Source organism: Arvicola amphibius, chromosome 8 (assembly GCF_903992535.2).
Source record: "Arvicola amphibius chromosome 8, mArvAmp1.2, whole genome shotgun sequence".
In the NCBI taxonomy this organism is placed as follows: Eukaryota; Metazoa; Chordata; class Mammalia; order Rodentia; family Cricetidae; genus Arvicola; species Arvicola amphibius.
Genome location: NC_052054.1, coordinates 95,429,383 through 95,452,225, shown reverse-complemented (window position 1 = coordinate 95,452,225; position 22,843 = coordinate 95,429,383). Strand labels below are relative to the sequence as shown.

The following is a 22,843-nucleotide window of genomic DNA, read 5'->3' as shown; positions in this document are numbered from 1 at the left end:
CTATTGAGTGTTTCTTCACAAATAGAAATGTCCTACTTTATCTGTAATGAAAACACTCAGGCATCAGAAGCAAGAGCTTCACATTTGAATCGGGCAAGGGCTTCACATAGAATTTCTAGCTAGCTTAAAGAGAAAGTCCTATCTCAAGTTAATAATGCTAATAATTTAGTATCATTTTGTTAAAATAGATAAATATGTATAAAATATACAATGACAATTATTCTGTTCTTGAGTATTATTTACATAGTTTCCAGAGCCCAGACACTTGGAGAAAAATCATTCCTCACAATTTTTCAAATACTCTTTTATTTTTTGTGTATTCTTTTCCAAACATTTAAGAGATATTGTTCTTACAAAACACATGATGTGTGATATACAGACAAAGAACATTTTATTCTTCTACCTAAGAAGTCTAAAAATTTCACAACCTCTAATATCATGTTGGGTAACTGCTTTCAGCTTCAGAACTGCAGTATTATCCCACGGAATGGACTGACCATCACACCAAAACTAGATAAAAAAAATTCACCAACAACTTGATTCACATTAGCCTGCTCTAAAGTTACCAAGATGTCAACTTACTTATGGCTACCAGCATATGGGCCATCCTGATGTTATCATAAATCCAGCAAGCTCCTTTTATTCCACATTCATTGACATCCCACAGAACACATGTGCTGTCTATTGTGACACCAAATATAATTGGCCCAGGTATTGTGCCTAGAGTAATCAATGGCAAAATGAAAATCAGCGAAGACTATAATTTATACGTTTTAATATATATAGCTATACATATATTTATATAATACAAATAGACTTTATTCTATCCACCTGCACATTATCCAATTCATTCATAAGTCAAGGGATATAAAAATTGTCAAAATATTTTAAATAATTATATGCAATTATATGTTTCTAACCAATTCAAGAAGGTACTTTAATAGAAAACATTAGCCCTAGGGACAGTGAGAGGCTCAATGAGTAAGGGCACTTGCCTCCAGGCCTGGCAATCTTAATTGGATTCTGAGACCCTCGCTGTAGAAAGAGACCCAGCTCCTGAAAGCTGTCCTCTGTCCCCCCCCAATGTGGCAAGTGTTGCACATGCACAAACATACACTAAATTAATGTTAAAAAATTAAAGACAATTTTATTCTTACATTGGACTAACACTTAGAAAAATATTTTATTTTGATTTTGATTTTATCTGATACAAAATCTATGAGCAGTAATAAGGTACCATAAGTAATCCTCTCCACCTTTCTGTATTCCACATTAGTAAATTCAAACAAATGAAGACTGAGAGTATTGATATAATAATTCATACTAAATATGCTCAACTGTTAAATAAAAGGTGGCAGGAAAAGAAATTATACACTAAGATCTATACTTGATATTTCAAATGAATTGGATATTCTCTGGAGGGTATGTCTGCAGTGGGATTGGAAAGAGATAGCAAGTCCAACTGGTGAGGTGTAAAGTCACTGTATTCCTGTTACATACCAGCGGTCTGACACCATGCATGCTGGAAAACGGCTTTCATCCATGACAACCATGCATCAGCTTTCATCAATGACAACCATGCATCAGCTTTCATCAATGACAATCATGCATTGCTTATCTTTTATTAGTTACTTGGCGTGTAACATACCTGAATAGGCTACTAACTAATGAACACAAAGAGCTTATACTAAGGTTCGTAAATAACATACCCAACAACCGAAGTAGCAGAAACTGTACTCCCAATGCTAGAGACCTCTGCCTGTGATTGACACACCTGCAAACATATTCAAAAAAAATGAGAAAAACAATCAGGGCATTTATTAATTATAGTCACGCTTTTACACGGACATCAGTGGTTTAGCATTTATACTCGAGTAGATGTTGTTCACATTAAAATATATGTAAAATCTTACAAGGAAATTATTTTGGGGTTACAAAAGAAAAACGTTATAAGCAGTAAAACTTTACAAATAACATCAAAAAGTCACAGCCTCAGAGTTTCGATAAAGTTAAAGGAAGAAAATCCAATTCGCCAGGTGATGGTGCACACCTTTAATCCCTGCACTTGGGAGGCAAAGGAAGGCAGATCTCTGAGTTCAAGGCTAGTCAGTCTGGTGTACAGAGAGAGTTCCAGGACAACCAGAGCTACACAAAGAAACCCTGTCTAGAAAATAAAAAGTAAATAAATAAGCATTTAAGCACAGTATTTTTCATAAAACCTATAAACAAATTAGGCATGAGGGGATGTAATTCAGCAAAATAAAAATCACAAATCAAAAAAAAAAATCACTGAAAACTCAGTTGATGCTCTGAGATTAGGAGTAGAAAAGGGGGCCCACTCTCGCAGTCTTCAAATTCTGTCCAGATGAAGAAGGTGACAAAAACAAAGAAAAGACATACAAAGTAAAAAGGAAGAAATTGCCTGTTTTTAGATCGAGTCCACAAAAGGAACTATTCGCATGAATAAATGGAGTCAATAAATTTGAGGATATGAAATCAACATTACTAATCAGTTGCATTTCAACACACTAAGAAATATCCATAAAAGAAACTAAGAAAAAATTCCCAATTATAACAGAACCCAAAAGTAATTAAACATCTGAGATTAAACAAATGGGGAAAAAGTGTTGGACATCAGAACAATGTAAAGAGATCTTGGGAGACGACACATAAAAAAAGATACATCTTAATGTTCACAAATCAAAATAATGTTGTCTACATGCCCATACTCTCCAAGGCAATTAGAATAAAATCCCCATTAAAATGCTAATGAAATTGTTCACAAAAAAATAAAAATACAATTCTAAGATTCATATGGAAAAGACCCAGAATAGCTATACCAATTTTGGTCAATAAGAATGAAATTGGAGGCATAATATTACCAGATTTCAAACTACAATAACAAAGCTATAATAATAAAAAGTCTGGGTCTGTCATAAAAATGTACACAGAGATAAATGGAACATACATATATGTATATGCAACTGATGTTTGACAAGGACACCAAGAACACATATTGGGAATGTTCAGAGAATTGTATATTCTGTATTTATATGCAAAACAATGAAATTTGACCCTGTCTCAAACTATATACAAAATAATTCAAACTGACTAAGGACTAAACATATAACCTGAGTCCTATCCTTCCAAAAGCAAAAACAGAAAGTTCTCGATGTTCATTTGGGCAATGATACTTTTGACTATCATACGATAATGCAACCAAAGCAAGAAGAGCAAATAGGACTGTGTCTCACAATGAATCTGAACAGCAAAGGAAGCAAAGTAAAGCAACAGAGTACAGGAAAGAACCTGCAAAGGAGTATCTGGGAAGCACTTTATGCACATAAATCATAAACTAAGGCAAAAACAATAACAAGAAAAAAGTTTCAAAACTAGTAAAAAATTAGACGAGGCACATCTTCGGGTAAGACAGCAAAGGCCGGGAACGATGTGGAAAACAACGCTCAAAGTCAGAGGGCTTGAACAAATGTGCAGCGAGACCACAAGAAGAGGCTGTCTTGCTCTTACTTGCTCAGTTATGATGAAGCCACACAAAATGATCTAGAGGAAATGGAAAGGGGAAGCCTGTGTAAACTACCAGAAGAGAAGTGGGCTGGTACTGAAAGACAACAGTTTCTCAAATAAGTTACAGCTATGAGCAATAAGTGACTCAGCAGAATGTCGAGGAGTTCGCTGTTCTTCTGCACTCACCGCAGACTTACAACAGTTAAGCTACTGAACACTCAGTCATCAAACGAATGGGCAAAGAAAACCCGGTATGTGAAATACTAAGACCATGCAAGGAAAAGGAACTCTTTCCATCTGTACAGCATGAATTACTTTAGTTAACTACCCTCTACGGAGATGAAAATGAACCAGAAGACATGAGTGCATGCTCTGCTTCTTATGTGGAAGGCATCAGGGGCATTAGAAGCATGGGCAAGCTGGTAAGATGGCTCAAAGGGTAAAAGTACTTGTTGCCAAGAGTGGTGACCTGGGTCCAGTCCGCAGGAACCACACCATATAGAAGGAGAAAAGTGACTCTTGGAAGTTGTCATCTGACCGCCACACAAATGCCATGGCATATGTGTACAATATACGTGCATACAAATACATAAAAGTTTTAAAATGTTCTTAAGAAGTAGAGAGTAAAGTGGTGATGGCCAGAGTCCTCGGTCAAGGAAATAGTTCAACTCTATCAAAGGCTACAAAGAGTTGATTTTGCAGGATAAATTCTGGAGATAGATTGTATAGTTCAGTGACTATTGTATGTAAAGGCAGAACAGGCTCAACTACATCGCAAGTTCAAGACCAGCCTGGGTTATATTAGACAATGCATTAACCCCTGAAATTTTTATTGTATTTTTGAAGTTTATTAAGAGTAGATATTAATTACTTTCTATACACGCGTTCATATACATAAAAATGGTGACTATGTAAGATGATGGTTATAACATGAGGTAATAATTTCATATCATATGTGTATTTTAATGTATTGGAATGTATTTTAATGTATTTTAATGTAATGTAATGTAATATCTACTATATGTAGTTTTAATTGACTAGATATTGCAACAAGTCTGGAAAAGCAACCCAAATAAGCTAGCATTAGTACAACCTCCCCAACCCAGAAAAAAATACCTTTCTTGGCAGGGATTACAGGCAGGGACCACTACACTTGGGTTAAAAATCTTATTATTATTGTTAGTATTTTTGAGTATCACTATTAACTAAGTTTCAAATACTCTGACGTCTTCTAAAGTCTGAAATGTGAGACTGAAATCACATATAGGATAAGCATATAACATGAGGCAAGACAAGTTCTGGGTTCAACAATATTAGTAATTTCTTAAATGACTGTTCAGTGACAATGAAGTGTGATACCAGCACACAAGGGAGTCATGTGAGAGGCAAAAAGAGGACTCATCTTGCTAAATAAGCAAATAAGCCAGGCAGTGTGACACAAGCCTGTATCCCCAGCTTTTAGGAGCCCAAGACAGAAGGAGAATCAGTGCAGGTTTGAGGCCAGCTTGGGCTCATAGTGAACTGTTGTCTAAAAGTACAAAATAAAACACGCATGAATAAGCAGGCCGCTAAGATGGTGTTTGGTATGATTTAAATCATTTTGTAATTTTTACTAAATCCCTCAAATTCCCAGGCAAGGTTAACTACTAAATATAATTTAGAATCCATACACTTTCAACTTATTAAAAAGTAAGAATTATAGTGGATGAATATTGAGAATCAAAGTGCTAAGAAAGAAAAGGTATGGTGTTTGCTAGTCAAGAGGCAGAGATTCTGCCGTTGGAAGGTAGAGCCTCTTAACAGCCTTAAAGGAGGGGAACAAACAAAAATGAAAAACACCAACAAATGCCCAGGTGACAGTTACCTTCGTGGCCGTTTTGAGGGAGTCGAATTGCCAGCACCCATTGTTTACTTTAGAATGAAGATTGCTGTGATCATGCCAGAATACTTTCACACAACCGAACTAATCTCCATCTCACACTGGTCATGTGTGAACCCGCAGAGAAAATGCTAAACGACTGTCACATAGGCGACATTAGCTTCTTTAAACCTCAGACATTTGGGCTTCTATGGCGTTCCAAAGGCATGACGCACCAGGGTGTTATTGCTTGACTCAATTAAAGCCCAGCTTAACGTCTAAGTCCACAACATGCTTCAATAGGATATGCAAGTTCCAGAGGGCAACACTTACCTTAATATAGACACGGTTATCGGAGTACCTGCCATGAAAGTAAAGATAACTGTAATGAAGAAAATGCCAAGAAATATCGGCAAGTTTGCACACCGAGTTCCACATTTTCCAGCTTCCGCTTCAAAATCAATACTTTCTGCAGCCGGTGTGATTTCTATTTTCCTTTCAATACAGGAACAATTGTAATAAGCCTGAAATTTAAGCACGAAGAGATTAAAAGTTGTTTACTTTGAAAATATATTTACATCATTTTATCACTCTCCTGATCTATTGACAGTTCAATAGTACTGAAAGCAATTAACCCTAAGAAATTAAGCGAATAGAAACAAACCATACGTGTAATATTCAATCCCCCGTGTTTGACTTTGTGGCTATTACACCAACTTATAGCCTATTATTGGCTCATGACATAAAACAACTTGGCAAGAATACAACAGTTACACTCTCTCACGTTCTGCATATATTATTTTCAGTAGAACATAACTACCCAGATAATGTCTTTCTAGTAACTCTTCTTTTCCATTACAGGGGGCACAGAGGCATCCATGCCAACAACCTCATAATGTGCACTAGTTTGGAAGAACAAACACTATAATTTTGATAAGTGCCACAGTAAAATCATCCCATATACACTACAACTTTATAAGTTTCCTATAACATTCATGATAGTGAAAAAAAATAGGGGTTACCACATCTTTACTGTGAAAGTGACCTTACATATAAATAACTTATTAGTTATTTCTCATATACTTACATATAGGCATAGATGTATGTCTATAAGGACGTGACATCATTGTAAAAGGTAACAATAAAAAGTCATGTTTTATATTTGTAGAAAGTAAATTATTTAGAAACTGTATTAAAACCTAAAGGCATTGTATATCTCAATGTTATCCTTAATGTGAACTTTTCAGACATTTAAAACAACAAAGTCATAGTAAAATAGGGAAGCCAAAGAAAGTGGTGTTTTCATGGTCCCAAGGGTAGTTGTTTCCTCTGTGGTCAAGCAATTCTGGACTAAGGGCGTTGATTTGGGAAGAGCAATTATACAGATGATCCTACACTATGTGTTATTACATAGGCATCAATAAGATCTACAAACAAAACAAGCTCATTCAGTCTTAATGCTTTAAAATTTCTATGACATGTATTTATTCACTGTGGGTGGGTAACTGGGTGTCACAGAACACGTCTGGAGGTAAGGCAACAAGTGATTGGGAGCTTGTAACTCCACCGTGTGGGCTCTAGGGTTTAAACTCAGTTTTCCATGCTTAACAACAAGCACCTATACTTCCTGAGACATGCTGGGGACCCCTGTCTGAAAGCCTTGAGAAGAGAAATTGACCACAGGATTTTCTGTCCCGCTCAAATCGTATAACTCAGTAAAGGATGTGATAGAACTCTCAGCCCAGCTAGCTCAGTCGGTAGAGCATGAGACTCTTGATCTCAGGGTCGTGGGTTTGAGGCCCACGTTGGGCACCAAAATGAAGGGGCGTGGTCAGTTGGCAATTGGAATAAACCAAACTAGCTTTATTATAAAATACTCAGCTTTAATAAAAGGAGGAAAAGGGAAAAACTTCCAAAGCCAGAGTTCCAGCGAAGCGCAGGAAACAAAGAGAGTGTGGGCCGCACACCCGCAAGATTTTATAAGTAAGTATTAGCATGAGGGGGACATGCCTTACAAACAAGGTGATTGGCTGGGCTTCCCCTTCAGTATTTGGGTCATTTGACAGAAAAAAAATATTATTATTGCTCACCAAAAAACATATGTTTATTATTTTCTTACATGTGTAGTCTTGTCAGTATGAAACAGTTCATAAGAAAAGTGTGTCTTGGGCTGAAAAGATGGCTCAGTAGTTAGAGGTGCTGAGTTCGATTTCTAAATCCACATGGTGGCTCACAACCTTCTGTAACTCCAGTTTTAGGGCATCTAACACCCTTTTCTGATGTCCTTAGGCACCAGGTACAAACAAGGCATGCTCTTTAACTACAGGAAAATACTACTTACTCAGTCACCTCACAGGCAGTTCTGGCTCCACATGGCTGCCAAACTGACTTATGGGATTTAGATTCCTGATAGTTGACAAAATACTAAATTTTCCCAAAGTGCTTGAAACTTGAAGCAGTGCTGCCTTCCAACTTCACGTGAGTGGCCTCCATTTTCAGGATAAAATCTTAAGCCCTCTTGCATTGCTTTTTATTCGCTTCTTTATTAGACAGGGCCTTACTATGTGGACTAGGGTGGCTTCAGACTCACAGAGATCTACCTCTGCCTACTGAGTGCTTGGAAATAGGCAAATTGATGCCAACACAAGCAGTGTACACCATAGGGATAAAGTCCAGTGTCTTAAACATGAAAGACAAGCATCCTGCTTACTAAGATAGCTGCTTGGACTGTCTGAAATTATTCAATTATATAAGAAGAAATAATGTCTGTGTATAGCACTAAAAAATAAAATCAAATTTATATTTGGTAAATTAATGATTTGGATGATTACAATGTATTTGTGGTATGTGCAGTTTACAAATAATTAATGAGTTTCGTTATATCACTGATTAGTAACCATGCTCAAGGATCTTATAATTAAGGAAAAAAACAAAACCATATAAAATGGTAATATAATTGCCATGCTGAGTTCAGCAATAATTGCGTGAGACATGAAGGAAGGAGTCTTACTCAGAGGAAGAGGCCAGGGTTGCTTAACTGGGAAGGCAGAACAAGCAGAAGAGATTGAACAGCCCACTAGGAAGGTCAAGATGACAATCACAACACACAGTGCATAGTGCTTCGCTGAGGCAAAGTAGAAAACATGGCTACCTTTGGTTTCTTGATTGGATCTGAGTTTAAACAACCTGCAAAGCAGGGAGAAAAATACTGGATTCCGTCACTTCCACAGAGAGGGTAATAATAGGATCGCAAACAGTTGCAATTGGCATTACAAGGAGCAGTCAAATTCCCCAGTTCTGCTGTTCTGTAAGTGAGAAAGGACAGAGAAGGTAAATTTTTTTGTGTTGTAATTCCTAAGCGACGTACTTGTTTCAGAAGTAGTTGTATCTTTTCATAGTGTCATTCAGTCGCTCTCCACATGAATACCAAAGGAATAAAACAAAATTTCTGCTTCTCCATGCAACTTAGCATACAATTAACCTACCTCCATGCCTAGACTGAAACCTTAGAGGAGTGATGCGATCTTACTCAGGTTCACACTCTCATAACTCAACACAAGACCTACTTATCACCTGCTTCAGATGCATGTCTGAATGACTGAGTAGGTCAGGCACTGGGAAATCTTCTTTGATTAGAGTAAACCTTAAGGGAGGGAGCTATCAAGTAAGAGTTATTAATAAGGTTTCTCTCTCCCCCTTTCTCTCTCTCTCTCTCTCTCTCTCTCTCTCACACACACACACACACACACACGAGAGAGAGAGAGAGAGAGAGAGAGAGGAGAGAGAGAGAGAGAGAGTAAAATAAAACAGAATAAAAGTCTCAATAAATGTCAAGGTTTCCCGGTGACAAACAGTTACAGTTCTGTGCATTATCTGTGAGATGGCTGGGACCATCCTTCACTGCTACCCATCAGTGGCAATGAAAAAGCGGCTATTTTATATATAAAAACGATTTGCAAACATCCCTAGAATGTGAGCAACATTTCTAAACCAAAAAGTCAACAAAATCGTGTATTTTAACCTTTTCATATCACCACAGAATCTGTCTTTGCAATAAGCAAATTTCCTGATTTCAGACTCTGTGAGGTTGTGTTTATACCCTCTCTTCCAGTCTGTGAGAAGGCACTGAAGTCCCAAAATGCAGGGACAAGAAGTCCCAACATATAGGGATTCACAAGTCCCAATATACAGGGGCACAAAAGTGCCAATAGACAGGGGCACAGACACAGAAGTCCCAATAGACAGGGGCACAGAAATCCCAATGTAAAGGTTTACTTTGATCAAAGATGCTTCCCCGGTGCCTCACCTATTCATTCATTCCGCAATGTATCTGAAGCAGGTGATAAGTAGGCCTTGTGTTGAGTAAGGAGAGCATGAAGATGAATAAGTTAGCATCATTCTCCAAAGATTAGTCTAGGCACAAAGGTAGGTTAACTGTATGCTAATCTGCTGGCTGTGGTTTACTGGTACCTATGGACACATTTTAGAAGCTCCAAGGTAGGACAACTAACATGAAAAAAAGGCTTTGAGAAAGGAGACCTGAGAAACTACCACCTATATGACTCTTAAAGATAAGCAAAATTTATCCATGCAGTGGGTAATTGGAAGAGGCACAATGGAGCAGAGAAGGAATGGAAATGGTGTCTGAACCAGAAATGTTTCTGTGAGATGTCAAGGTCAAGATTAATGTTTGCCTCAAGGGCCTTGTTAAAAATTAATGGATGTTAATTATTAGAAGTATGTATGCTTGTATTCAGCAGTGATATTGCCAAAAGTTCACCAAAAATATTTTGATACATTCATTGTATATATGGATATATGTATACATGTTTCCATCTGTGTGAGTGAACATATATGCATGTGCCTGAGGTTACCATTGGAAAGCTTCATTGACCACTTTCTTAGTTGAGACAGTAACTCTCACCAACCCCAGAGATCCTTGGTACAGGCTGGTCTAGCTAGCCAGCTTCCTCTGGGGATCCACAGTCCCTGTCTTTCTTTTGAGTGATGGAGTTAAAGGTAGACTACCACGCCCATCAGCATTATATAGGTTCTGGGTATCTGCACTCAGGTCTCACCCTTGCTGTGCAAGCATTTATCCTCTAAAGTTGCATAGAGTATGAATTGGAGGGAAGGAGACCAGTTACAACACCTAAAACAAGTGATCAAAATATAAGGAGAAACCAAATCAGAAATTGATTCTAAGAAAGATTGGAGGAAACTTTTAAACGTATAATCAGCAAGATTTGGCGATTGGCATATGATTAAGCACTATTTCAAGGAATTTGTAGGCACTCCTAGTTCTGAAGAAGAGATAACCACTCTGGCTTTACATAAATATTAGGTGTCTGAGTCTCAAGTTGGCAGATAATTGACCCAAGGTTAGAAATTTTAATACCTATTTGCATGTGTATTTAACAGAAATCATGACAGTGATAAGATCTACCACAAAAAGAGATAGAAAACTCTAGTGGGCTAGGTGGAGTTTGGGGGAGCTCTGCTTACTTCACGTTCACACAATGAATGTTTGCTATCTCAGATGTGCTATCTTAGGAAGAGCGGTGGAAACATAACAGAAAAGAGGGAACCAGAGCCAGAGATGAGAGAGAAAGGCTCATTCCAGCAACTGGAAGCAAAATATATCATCAAAGTATTTAAAAATAATTTATCAAACTGGGAAATGTTGGTATGTAAGTAGTAGCCAGAGAAGTTTGTGAGGGAGGTGGATCAACGTAGGAGGGAGAGAACAAGTTGTTGGGAAATGGAAAGCAAAACCTAGAGTGTAAGGGGCTGGAAAGAGGGCTGAGGTGGTAGGGACAAATGACACCAAGTCCGATGACCTGAGCTCAGAGTCTGGAACCCACACACAAGGAGGGAACCCCTTCCACAAGTGGTTCTCTGCCCTGCACATACATTTACATATAAACGGATTAGTAAATACAAAGGGGTGCAGGCACTCTTTCCTTCTGACTAAAGTATGTTCTTTGTAGCTATGCCCTACAAAATGCTGCCACATGGTTCTTTGTCAAACTCAGTCAGTTCTGTAACAAAAGGGTAATAGTCTCTGCCCAGAGAAAACTTTGCACAGACAACAGAAAGGAGACAAAACAAAATCAGCCCTTGGCACTTAGATTATTAAATAAAGCTTCACAATAGTTTCAATTCAGAATTTCCAATATGTATCATATTATTTATAAACACACACTGAAAATATAGAGTGCAAGATGTCCTTATGCAAAGCACAGTAGAAATCATGAGAGAAATGTATACTGATAATCATCAAGCTTCAATTTCTCTGTATTTTATGAAAATTATGACAAGGGATGAAAAGGAAAAAAATATTAGTAGGAAAGCAGTAAATGCTAGCTTTGAAATATATTTTCTTTCTTCTTTCTTTCAACCCCCGCCCCCGCCGAAGGCAGGGACACTTTCAGCAGTTCTGACTGCCCTGGGACTTGCTATGTAGATCAGACTGGCTTCTGAGTCACGGAGATCCACCTGCCTCTGCCTCCCAAGTGCTGGGATTAAGGCATGCACCACCACACCTGGCTTGGGAAGTATAATTTCAACATTTCCATTTCCATTTTTTTTGTTGTTGTTATTTCCAGACATGTAACCCAAACTCCACTCAAACTGGTGGCTGGAAGTAGCCTTTACTTTCAGTAACATCTATACCCTTGGTACAGCATCCTTTCTCCCTTTTCTTCTCCTCGGCTCCTTAAAACCTTCAAACTCCGTTTTCCTTTAGGTCATGAGGACTTTCCTAAGAATGGTCAAATAAAATTGAAAAGACCTCTTTCTGTGAATGCTATAGAACTTTCTGGAGCTCCAGTCGCTCACCCCGTTGCTCATTCAGCGTTTTGTTTTCCAATCTCTGTTTGAGAGTAAGAATTTACTGTATCTCTAAGAGGAAGTGTGAAGAAGTGTTGACCAAATGTAATGGAGCTTAACCAAACACTTGTGTAGAACACTCAGCATCCTATAAACTTGAAGGAATGACAGACATGTAAATATCACTACAAATCAAGACTATTGTTATTGGCAAACATTTCTAAATGAACTTAATATCATATAAATGCAGTATTGCACAAAATCATAAAATCCCATACCTGGAGTGACCCCTCTCTCACTAGCCAAGTACACATGCAATGAAATAATCAAAACATCACAATGAGGCTCCCAGGCACACTGCTATGCCCTCTCACCTGCCTTGCCTGATCTACTGCTGGTGGCTTAGCATTCCAGAGCAAAACAAACCTGACCAAGGAGACTTGCTAGGGGGAGAAACCTGCCTGCAGGACAGAACAAGAAGCCATTTATTTCTCTAAAATGAACATGAACTTCAGTGTAAATAGAACAGAAAGTATTATGCATGTTTAGTTTTATTTTAGTATTGTTTTAGTATATTTTCAAACCAAATAAGAGGATTTTATCATACAGAATAACTTCTGCTAAGGAGTGGAGCACACGGCTTTAAGTCCAGCACTCAGGAGGCAAAGGCAAATAGATCTCTGTGTTTAAAGCCAAAACTAGGTCTACAGAGTGAGTTCCAGGACAGTCCGGGATACCCTGTTTCGAAAAACAAAATAGCTTTCATTATAAAATGTTTAAGTTAATACAGAATTAGGATGTTAAATTCTCTCTAGGATATTGCCATTGTCTGCTTTTTGTAGCTATAACAAAATGCAAAAAGAACAACTTACAAAGACTTTAGGTTTGCAAGAAAAGAAAGAGTGCTAAAGGTTAGGAGGCCAAGCAAAAGCAGGATCTGCTTGGCCTCTGATGATAGAAGAAGAGATCACAGGGCAGAACGGAGAGGACCAGGGAGCGTAGGTGCTTCTTCACTATCACATATAAATCCATACAAGACAAACTTCGTACGTTTTTTTCCTCTTTGAATCCTTGAGTCAAACACCTTGCCTTTAAACTGCTAACTTAACTAACACCTACAGCTTTCAAGAAAGCACAAAATATTCAAATTAAAACAATAGACAAAATTCCACCAAAATGTTACACTGAAACAAACAAAATGTGTCTGCATTTTTCAAAAGGCAATTCCTAATCATCTGTTTTGAGAAGGGAAATGCTTGAAAGTACATACATAATATCTGACATTAATGTAAAAAGCATTGAAATATATTTACCCATTATATGATTCAGAAACACCAGCAAATGGCTCATTTTCACATTTTGCATAAATAAATACAAAACTCAGCGCAAGTGCTACTCCAGATGTAAACAATGCAAACTTCATTGTGTTTTTACACTTCATTTTGAATTTTGAAACAAGAACACCACCTAAGATTTGACCAAGAGCAGCTCCAGGGATTAAAACCGCCCCTAATGAGAAGTAAGATAATGAAAAACACACAATTATGCTCAGTTACTCATACTGACAACGGGAAAATATCAAAACCAGCACCACAATGGCTTCCACAAACAAAAGCACTTACCTGACATAAAAAAACACATGCACAAAAAATTGTCATAGTTAATAAAATTAAGTATTAACAGAATTAATATATTCTTCTTAACCCATTTTTTTCTGTCTTAAATTGACACAGAACACTGATCTCAGAGAATCAGAAACTTCTACCCAAAACTTCAAGGTGTGCACTTTCCAAAACGATCAACTCTCCCAAGAGAAAACACCACACTTGAATAGAATCAGCATACCAGGCTATAACAGAGAAAGGCTTTTACCTCCAAGCGTAGCTGCAAAGCTGGATGTTATTCCAAATTGATGTTCTATAAATTTAGGTAAAAAGGTGGCAAATCCCGTCGTAACTAAGGCTTCAGAAGTGGTTGATAGAACTAAACATATAAAGACAGTATTCCTCATCAAATTCTAAGGAAAAAATACAGTTCAAATGAATAACTGGTTACAGAGCAAAGTGTGATGCTTACACAGATGCATAATAAAATGCAAACACTTTAACTCAGGGTTCCTTCTTGCAGGAAAATATAACTTCAACTAGTTGATAGATGTACACACTCGCGAGCACAGGTGAGGACTTTTGTATGTGGGACACCTAAGGAATTGACAGATGACTCATTACTTGGGTCATTATGCAATAATGCTCTCAAGAGGCCAGCAGATGAGGCAAAAGCCCATTGGGAAGGTTCTCCTTTCTAGGATTAGAGTAAATATCCATACTGTAAATTTACTTCTTGTTAGGTGACTTAAAATAGATTTAAATTCCTGAATCCGCTAAATGGGAAACTTGAAACTGAGCATGGATGAATATTATTTCATAATTATAGCACTGAGTAACTTAAGAACCTTAGATAGGTATAGAGTTAATAACTACACAGGTAGCTATACCACCAGTTCTCTCATAATATTAGTTCATAAACCTGACACACCAAATTTCGAGATATGAAGGACAGACGAAAACGTTGGCAGTGTAGTGGTGAGCACAGCCACCTGGTAAGAATGGGTAAAAACACTCACGGAGCTTCGTAGCGGAGGAGTTCTAACAGAGGACTTCTCAACTTTCAATAGGAAGGAAGAAATAACAACCAGAGACAATTGAGAATGAGGAGGCATGATCCAAAAGGAAGAAGACTTAAAAGCAGATGAGGTCAATGACAATTGATCAATGCATGCCATAAGGGAAATGGTATGGAGTGGCGGGTTACATATAATGAGGAAGCACTGAAAATATTGCCAAGGAAGTAAAAATCATGCTCTTTCAATTCTTCTATTCTGGAGCTCAATGGGCAAGGAAACTCAGTCTGAAAAGTTATGGATAAAAGCTTCCGGAGTAATTGTTAGGAAAATAATTGTAAAATGGTGTGAGGGTGCATGTGTGTTTACTTATGCGTGTATGTAAGATGTGTACATGTGTAAGCACTGTGTTAATATGAGCCTGTGGGGGAAATTCACACACATACACACACACATATACAAACGAGAGAGAGAGACAGACAGAGAGAGAGAGAGAGAGAGAGAGAGAGAGAGAGAGAGAGAGAGAGAGAGAGAGAGAGAACTTCTCTTTTACCTTTATAGCAGTTGGAAAATCTTTAATACTTTTTCCAAAATTTTCATCTGCGTGTTGGAAGGAAGTACTACTATTCTGATGAGTCTGGGAAGTTTTGCCAGCTTGAATTTTTGCTGTTCCTGGATGGGAGGGGGAGCAAACATGCTTGTTTTGCTGTTTACTGTTTCACTAATCATGTTAAACTTTACTTGTTCTTTAGTTGATATGCACTCTTTGAGTACATAGATTGCACTAGAGGTCAGTTTTCTGAAGTTGTTTCAATATCTATGTCCGTCACTGGGCTGTGCTAAAGGCCAATATTCATTAACACCCATGGAGGTCAGCCAGGTGTGTTGGCTCAGGTCTATTTTCTCAGCACTCAGGAGGTTATGCCAAAAGGACTGACCTAAGTCTGTGGTCACACTGTCAGCCTGGGCTGGAACGTGAGACCTGGTTTAAAACTTCCAAAACCAAACATATCAACCTACAAATGGAGTTCCAATCGGTGTAAATATTAATGTTTAGTCAACAAATTTCAATTTAATCACAGGGTTTTGCTCCCAATGTATATTATTCTTCATTTGAGTCTGATAACAGTCTTTGTTCATTTGAATTGTTGTTTTGGGCAGTCTTTATAGATTAGAATACATGTGTGCCTGTTTTCTTTTGTTCACTAAAGGAAGAGATAGGCACATGCCATGAGGTGAAAAAATATTTGCTGACGTTTATTGTGAACCTTTGCTTTAAACCATAGTTCTGTGAAAAGCTGAGAAAGCATCATGTGGCATTAGAATGGAATGGCCCATGGTGGTAAATATACCAATGTGTTCACCTGCTTCCAGGGTATTGAGTGTTCTTTTAGCCCTCTCCCCACACCTCCCCTGACCCCCATCCTCATCCACTCACCACCCCACACTCACCTCCACCCACCACCCAACCCCCCACACTTCCACACCTCCACACACACTTCTCACACTTCACACCTCCACTCACCTCCACACTTCCCCACACCTCCACACACTTCCCTACACCTCCACAAACTCTCCCACACCTCCAGACACTTCCCCACACCTCCACACTCTTCCCCACACCTCCACAAACTCTCCCACACCTCCAGACACTTCCCCACACCTCCAGACACTTTCCCACACCTCCAGACACTTCCCCACACCTCCACAAACTCTCCCACACCTCCACAAACTCTCCCACACCTCCACACACTTCCCCACACCGCCACACTCTTCCCTACACCTCCACAAACTCTCCCACACCTCCAGACACTTCCCCACACCTCCAGACACTTTCCCACACCTCCGCACACTTCCCCACACCTCCACAAACTCTCCCACACCTCCAGACACTTCCCCACACCGCCACACTCTTCCCTACACCTCCACAAACTCTCCCACACCTCCAGACATTTCCCCACACCTCCAGACACTTTCCCACACCTCCAGACACTTTCCCACACCTCCAGACACTTCCCCACACCTCCACAAACTCTCCCACACCTCCAGACACTTCCCCACACCTCCACAAACTCTCCCACACCTCCAGACACTTTCCCACACCTCCAGACACTTCCCCACACCTCCAGACACTTTCCCACACCTCCACACACTTCCCCACACCTCCACAAACTCTCCCACACCTCCACAAACTCTCCCACACCTCCACACACTTCCCCACACCTCCACACTCTTCCCTACACCTCCACAAACTCTCCCACACCTCCAGACATTTCCCCACACCTCCAGACACTTTCCCACACCTCCAGACACTTTCCCACACCTCCAGACACTTCCCCACACCTCCACAAACTCTCCCACACCTCCAGACACTTCCCCACACCTCCACAAACTCTCCCACACCTCCAGACACTTTCCCACACCTCCAGACACTTCCCCACACCTCCACAAACTCTCCCACACCTCCAGACACTTTTCCACACCTCCACACTCTTCCCCACACCTCCACAAACTCTCCCACACCTCCAGACACTTCCCCACACCTCCAGACACTTCCCCACACCTCCACACTTTCTTACACCTCCACACACTTTCCCACACCTACACACACTTTCCCACACCTCCACACACTTTTCCACACCTCCACATTCTTCCCCACACATCCATACTCTTCCCCACACTTCCACACACTTTCCCACACCTCCACACACTTTCCCACACCTTCACACTCTTTCTTACACCTCCACACTCTTCCACACACCTCCACACACTTTCCCACACCTCTGTACTCTTCCCCACATCTCTACACACCTCTAGCCACTTCAATTCACCTCCACATAACTCCAGATATCTCCACACACCTCCCCTCACCTCCACACACCTCCACACATGTCCACACATTTCCACACACCTTCACACACCTCCACACATTTCCATATATGTCCACACACTTCCACACATGTCCACCCATGTCCACACATCTCCACACACATCCATACACCTCCAAGAGTTTTGTTGCAAATGGCAGAAAAACAAATGTCTTCAAGTTTGAGAAACATGTTTCAGAAGCAAGAAGCCATAAAAGAAGGAACGTTCATTTCTACTAAGTTGTTTTTCAAAGACTATCTAGTATTGAAATATGTTTTATAAATTAATACATGGCAGACTGAGTTTGAGGACAAGTGAAAAAATAAGTACTTGTATAACTATCAATAATTAGCTTGAATGATTTAACACAGATTGATCCTTGACACCAATGACTAACTGAACATGAGATATTAATTGACTATTGTATGTTGCATGTACATAGACAAGAATTAAGATAAAATACAAGGAAAATTTTAGTGAAAAGTTCTTAGTACTCACTAAACATAAATTGTAATAAAATAATTCATAAATATTGTCTCTGTGAATATATTCTATCTAAGATGTTATATTTCAAATGTATGTATTGACAGACCATGAAGCTCTAAAAGCAAGCAAGGTCATCCTACAGTTCTTATTAATCATCTTGAAAACAACTAACCTAAAATTACAATAAATCTTTCTTTATAAAAATGAGATGGATTTACCTGGTAAATACTTTGGGAAACAGGAGAAGGGAATTATCAAAGACCAAGCAAAGAGCCAAGCTAAAAGAAACCCAATCCACCAGGCACCCAACCACCGGGGATCATCCTCAGTGACATCAGGACTGTAAGGACAGAAAAAAAGCCAAAATTCATTCAGTCATAATGAAAACTTGGTCATAACAATCAGATGTCTTATAATTCAGGTGCAAAGGGTAGGCTTTTACTGTTTTTAAAGCTGTTTTGAAGCCAGCACAATGAGTTAGATAATGAATAAGAGACATACAGGTATAAATGAGGTTTAAGAACAAAGCTAGGGAAAGAATCACAAAGATGGCAAACATGGAGCCTAAAGAGATGACTTCATGGTTAAGAGCATTTACTGCTCTGGTGAAGGAGAAACTAATTTTAACTGGATTATTATTCTTGACCCAAAGGGTCTATAAAGTATATTTTTCAAAATCCCCAGATCCCTTAGACATCTTTATTTATGAATAAATGCATTATTAGGCTAAGACATGTAGAAAGCGATGCAGACACAGTGTCATATAAAAATAGTGTACACTGCCCTGAAATCCTTCATAACATTCAGAAGGAAAAATTCAAAGAAAAATAGATATTGCCTTGCCTTTGTCCCAGGGACACATCAATGTACATTGTCAACAGCTGTCCACCCAACACATAGCCAATGGCGGGGCCTAGGATTGACATAGAGTATCCGATTCCTAGGAAAAGATTAAAGGCATTAGGAATGGTCATATAAACAGCTTTGCTCAACATTCTAACAACTGGAGAAAAATATGTTACTAAAGAAAATTCCTAATGATTTAGACCCACATCAAAATTACAGAGATCTAAAAAAATAGCATGTGAAAGGTATCATTTAGTTAGCAGTTATGTCGAGGAATTTAAAAATATTGACTCACTATAAAAATCACTGGATTATAATAATAGGAGTTGCACCCAGTAATTACAAATCTGTGTTGTGGAGATTGTGCATAGACTGTTTTCCTTTTAGCTCTAATTATTATTTACAGTTCTGTGGAAGGAAACAAGGTGAAGTTAGAAGTCTCCACACTCTGTACCTGCTTGGAAAGCTTTCTTTATTTTACTGTGTAGCAGAGTCTAACACCTAGATATGTCGATAAGCCTATTCCTCTTTTGTTTGTTTATTTTGTTTTGTTTTTTGAGAAAAGGTTTCCCTGTGTAACCCTCAGCTGTCCTGGAACTCACTCTGTAGACCAGGCTGGCCTCAAAATCACAGAAATCACCTGACTCTGCCTCCCTAGTTCTAGGATTAAAGTTCTGGTGATAGGTCTATTTCCTAAAAGCAAGCCATTCACCTTTAGTCACGATTCCTGGTGAGATCTCTCACTTTCACAATGTGTAGAGATAAACAGCTTACTTCTGGCTACTAGATATTCATATTGTGGCCATATATAACAAAGCATTTACAAAATGAAATGTACTGTATTGACACCTTCTAAACTTTTTTATTTGCTACTAAGTTTCCTCTCTCTCTCTCTCTCTCTCTCTCTCTCTCTCTCTCTCTCTCTCTCTCTCTCTCTCTCTCTCTCTCTCTCTCTCTCTCTCTCCTGAGTAAAATCCCCTGGAGTTTACACAATCAAGACAGAAGCTGCTGACCTGCTTTCACCTATATTCATAGTTTCAACATGGTCTGGATAGATGACAATAGAACCATTGTTCATCCTAGTAACCGACTTGTTAGGACAGTAAACAATTAGAAGAAGTACGAAGTATGATCACATTTACCTAAATGAAATGCCCATGGCATTACAATGAACTTCATTTTGTTTGTTATTTCTCTCTTAGAGATAGGGATAGAATTCTTACTAGGCAAACACTCTTCCAACACTCCCTACATAGTGAACGAACAATAAGGAAAAATAGTAAGAGCTCACTCACCTATATAAAGAGAAGATTTGTGTGTCGGCACAGAGTCATCAATAAAGGCTGTTCCCAGGGTGTAGAGCGGAGTTCCTCCAGTCCCAAGCAATAGTTGTCCCAGGATGAAGACATACAAGTAGTTAGAAAGCAAAGAGTCTGAAGATGCACACCTCGTGCTATTCCTTGTTGTTAAACAAGTATCTTTAGTGGAGGGGAAGAATTGTAAATTTAAAGTTTAGCCAACAACTTAAATTATCAACTTACAAATTACATTTACCTAAGATATTTCTTCATTTTCATTGCATTTAAAACAGATAAAGGTATATGCGAAAACAAACCAACAAAAAGTATATATACTTGAGAACATATACGAATTACTCTCGTGCCAAAATGTAGAATATAAAGAAATACTACTTATGATTTGAATCTAGGAAGTTTGCTGGTAACCAATTTAAGTATATTAACGCAGATAGAAGGCCAAACATTAAAAGTAAAAACTGCAGTTACCTCTTCAGTCAAGAGCTCGGAATATATGCTAATGAGCCCATGGAGACATGAAAGAAAGCACAAAGTAGAAATAAAAGAACAAGCTACCAGAAATAGAACAGGTAAAGGGGAATAAAGACTGGAGGACTTACCAAGAGAAAAAAAAAATACTCTTGTCACGTGTGCATAAATAAGACAAACTTAAAACCCTAAGACTTTGGTGAGGGATAGAGGATTGGTTTGGTAGTAAACCAGCACTTGCTACTCATACAGAGGACCCAGTTCCAACGTGCAGCAGCCATATGATAGCTCACAGCTTCTTTTAACCTTCTTTTAACCACCACAGGCACCTGGCATACATCTGGTACACAGACATACAGGCAGGCAAAACAATCATTGACAGAAAATAACTAAAGTGTTTTTGAAATTCTCAAAAGAGAAAAGGTGAGACCGCAAGTTACAGATAGAAAAGTCATAAAGAAGCAATCAAGTAAATGCATAATCAGTTAGAATAAGAAAAGATATACATATTCCAAAGTAAATGAAGAGAGGCTTATAAATTCAAGAGCCTAGAGCAAAAGAACTGGATGCAGGACTTTCCACCATGAAAGACCCTTGTAAAAAGCTAATGGGTTTACAAGTTAACACATATAAATGTTACTTTTGCAGAAACAGCTAAAGATGAGTAGTTGTGTTTCCCAATAGCATGGATACAGTAAAGAAATAACACAATTGAATGAATGAAAGATGATGTGATTCACACATTTTCTTCTTTTAATGGTATCCAGGTAAAACTTATTTTAATATTAAAATGGAAGATTTCATACACCATATAAATAGGGGAAAATTTTTAAGGCTCATTAATGGAAAGCCATTTTCTTCTGTAACCCATGTTTATTTTTATACTGCTTTGTTTGTGCTCATTTTCTTCCCTTTTTTGTAGCAGGGTTTCTCTGTATAATCCTGGCTGACCTGGAACTCCATATGCCGACCAGGCTAGCCTGAACTCAGGGATTTGCCTGTCTCTTCGTAGTGAGTATTGGGATTAAAGGTGTGCACCACACTCAGCGTATAGTTTTATTTTCCTTCAATTATCTTTAATCAATTTTGTTACATGATTTTATTTTTGGTTGAGAGAGAGAGAAAGGGAGATGGAGTTAGAGAAGGAGAGGAAGATGGAGAGGAGGAAAGAGACCTAAGATGTATCTCTGACTCTGGTTGGAGACATGACATTCCCAGCTGATCCGAATATTACCACATTGTCATCCCCTCTTGTAAGGGTTAATCCATACCAGCCTATCCATCACCTGGCCAGAACATCATTGGGGAAAGGTTATCCTCATGAAGATAGGAGGAGCAATCATCCCTTAAGAAGAGCTGTAAATAATGATTTCAAAGCCTTCGGTCTGTGCAGTCACTTAGAGATGCCACTACTAAGCCTGCCCACTTCTTTCTGAGTTTCCCCGACGGAAACATAATGTTTGACATTCCATCCTTCAGATACTGGCCAAAACCCGAAGCCTACTGGACTTGGCATCTGCAAGTTTTCGCTTTCCCTGAAGACCACCCTACCACACAGCTGCTCAAATTTCCATAGCTGAATCTTCCTGGTTTTCTGGCCTCTACCAGCGCCAAGGCTTGGTCTTTTTCTTTTCTGTCTCCTTCCTCCTGGCAGCTTGCCTCCCAGGTTGCTTATTTCTCATGTTCTCATATGTGGCCCTTGAGTTCATTTTCAATTTTTTTGTTTCTTTGCTTTGTTTTTATCAACAAGACCAAGAAATAAAACCCATGGTCCCCAAATAAGGCAAAGATAAATGATAGATGCTTAAAAAGGTGAAAATGGTGAGTATGGTTATTATATACTGAACACATGTAGTTTAACTACATTCCCTTGCTGTGCATCATTTAAAAACAGAAAACAACATGCAAGTTAACAATAACCACAAGAGGGAGCCTCTATATCATTTATGAATTCAGAAAACCCAGCAGTGGTAAAATAAGGACGAGTCTTCTGTAATGGAACAACCGGAGGCCAGGTCCACCTAT

At 38.8% G+C, this 22,843-nt stretch overlaps 1 protein-coding gene and 1 non-coding gene across 2 annotated transcripts in view; one reads left to right on the top strand and one right to left on the bottom strand.

The window, feature by feature from the left end:
• Positions 1–22,843, bottom strand: part of Slco4c1 (solute carrier organic anion transporter family member 4C1) — a 44,976-nt gene that overhangs the window by 223 nt on the left and 21,910 nt on the right. The window contains exons 3-12 of the mRNA XM_038341011.1: positions 20,330–20,512; positions 19,032–19,128; positions 18,407–18,528; positions 15,388–15,506; positions 14,087–14,231; positions 13,528–13,723; positions 8,535–8,688; positions 5,717–5,907; positions 1,710–1,774; positions 583–720 (exon numbers count right to left, since the gene is read on the bottom strand). Coding sequence (XP_038196939.1) covers positions 583–720; positions 1,710–1,774; positions 5,717–5,907; positions 8,535–8,688; positions 13,528–13,723; positions 14,087–14,231; positions 15,388–15,506; positions 18,407–18,528; positions 19,032–19,128; positions 20,330–20,512 — 1,410 coding nt within the window. The remainder of the gene's footprint in view (positions 1–582; positions 721–1,709; positions 1,775–5,716; positions 5,908–8,534; positions 8,689–13,527; positions 13,724–14,086; positions 14,232–15,387; positions 15,507–18,406; positions 18,529–19,031; positions 19,129–20,329; positions 20,513–22,843) is intronic.
• Trnak-cuu lies at positions 7,123–7,195 on the top strand. Its single transcript has one exon. It is a non-coding gene; the product is annotated as a tRNA-Lys (tRNA).